Source organism: Chrysochloris asiatica, unplaced genomic scaffold, assembly GCF_000296735.1.
Source record: "Chrysochloris asiatica unplaced genomic scaffold, ChrAsi1.0 scaffold00271, whole genome shotgun sequence".
Taxonomy (NCBI): Eukaryota; Metazoa; Chordata; class Mammalia; order Afrosoricida; family Chrysochloridae; genus Chrysochloris; species Chrysochloris asiatica.
The window spans coordinates 2,479,064-2,480,058 of record NW_006408789.1 but is presented as its reverse complement, the minus strand read 5'-3'; the positions used below and the strand labels follow the sequence as shown (position 1 = coordinate 2,480,058).

Below are 995 nucleotides of genomic sequence, written 5' to 3'. Positions count from 1 at the left end.
ATTATATAGTTGTTACGGGTCAAATTTCAGACTCATAGTGACCTCTAGGACAGTCTAGATCTTCCCTATAGGATTTCCAAGGCTTTGATCTTTGTGGAAGCAGACTGCCACATCTTTCTACCGTGTGATAAATGGTCAGTTTTAACCACTGTACAACCATGGCTTTTTATGCATACATACATAGGGAGTCCTGGTATGGCATTATAGACCAAGCACTCAAATGCTAACCACAAGGTTGGCAATTGAAACCTACCAACCATTCCTCAAAACACTTTACTACATCGCTGAGTTGGAACTGACTCAATAGTACTAATAACAGCACATACATTTATAGATAGATAGATAGATAGATACATAGATTAGATGATAGATAGATAGATAGATACATAGATAGATACATAGATAGATACATAGATTAGATAGATAGATATATAGATATATAGATAGATAGATGATAGATAGATACATAGATTAGATGATAGATAGATAGATGATAGATAGATAGAGTGAGTCCTGGTGTGGCTCTGTGGGCTAATACGCTGGATTGCAAGGTCAGTTTGAAGCAGAGGTTGGTGATTCAAGCTCACCAGCCGCTCCTCGGAAAACTATACAGGGTTGTTATGAGTTGGAACTGACTCCGTGGCACACAATAAAATAATATAAATCATATACTGTGTGATAATATTAATAATTAAGGTTTTCTGATTTCTGCTAAAATCATGGCATTTATATGTTTGGTTTCTCTCCTCCCTTCCTTCTTTAGGGTTTTAAGATTGACATTAATTGTAAACAGCTGACAGTTGACTTTGTGAACCAGTCCGTGCTACAGATCAGCAGCCAGGATGTGGAAAGCAAACGCAGCGACAAGACTGATTTTGCCGAGCAACTTGGTGCAATGAACAAAAGTTGGCAGATTCTACAGAGTCTAGTTACTGAAAAGGTAAGCCCAATAGTCTGCTGCCGACACTTGTAGTTGTTGTTGTTGTTTTTAAGTG

The 995-nt window shown here is 37.8% G+C and overlaps 1 protein-coding gene across 1 annotated transcript in view; it reads left to right on the top strand.

Annotated features, from left to right (window-relative positions):
* The window catches only part of SYNE1 (spectrin repeat containing, nuclear envelope 1), a 554,350-nt gene that overhangs the window by 419,318 nt on the left and 134,037 nt on the right, over window positions 1-995 (top strand). Inside the window, exon 111 of the mRNA XM_006874353.1 lies at window positions 764-940. Within this exon, the coding sequence (XP_006874415.1) occupies window positions 764-940 (177 nt within the window). The remainder of the gene's footprint in view (window positions 1-763; window positions 941-995) is intronic.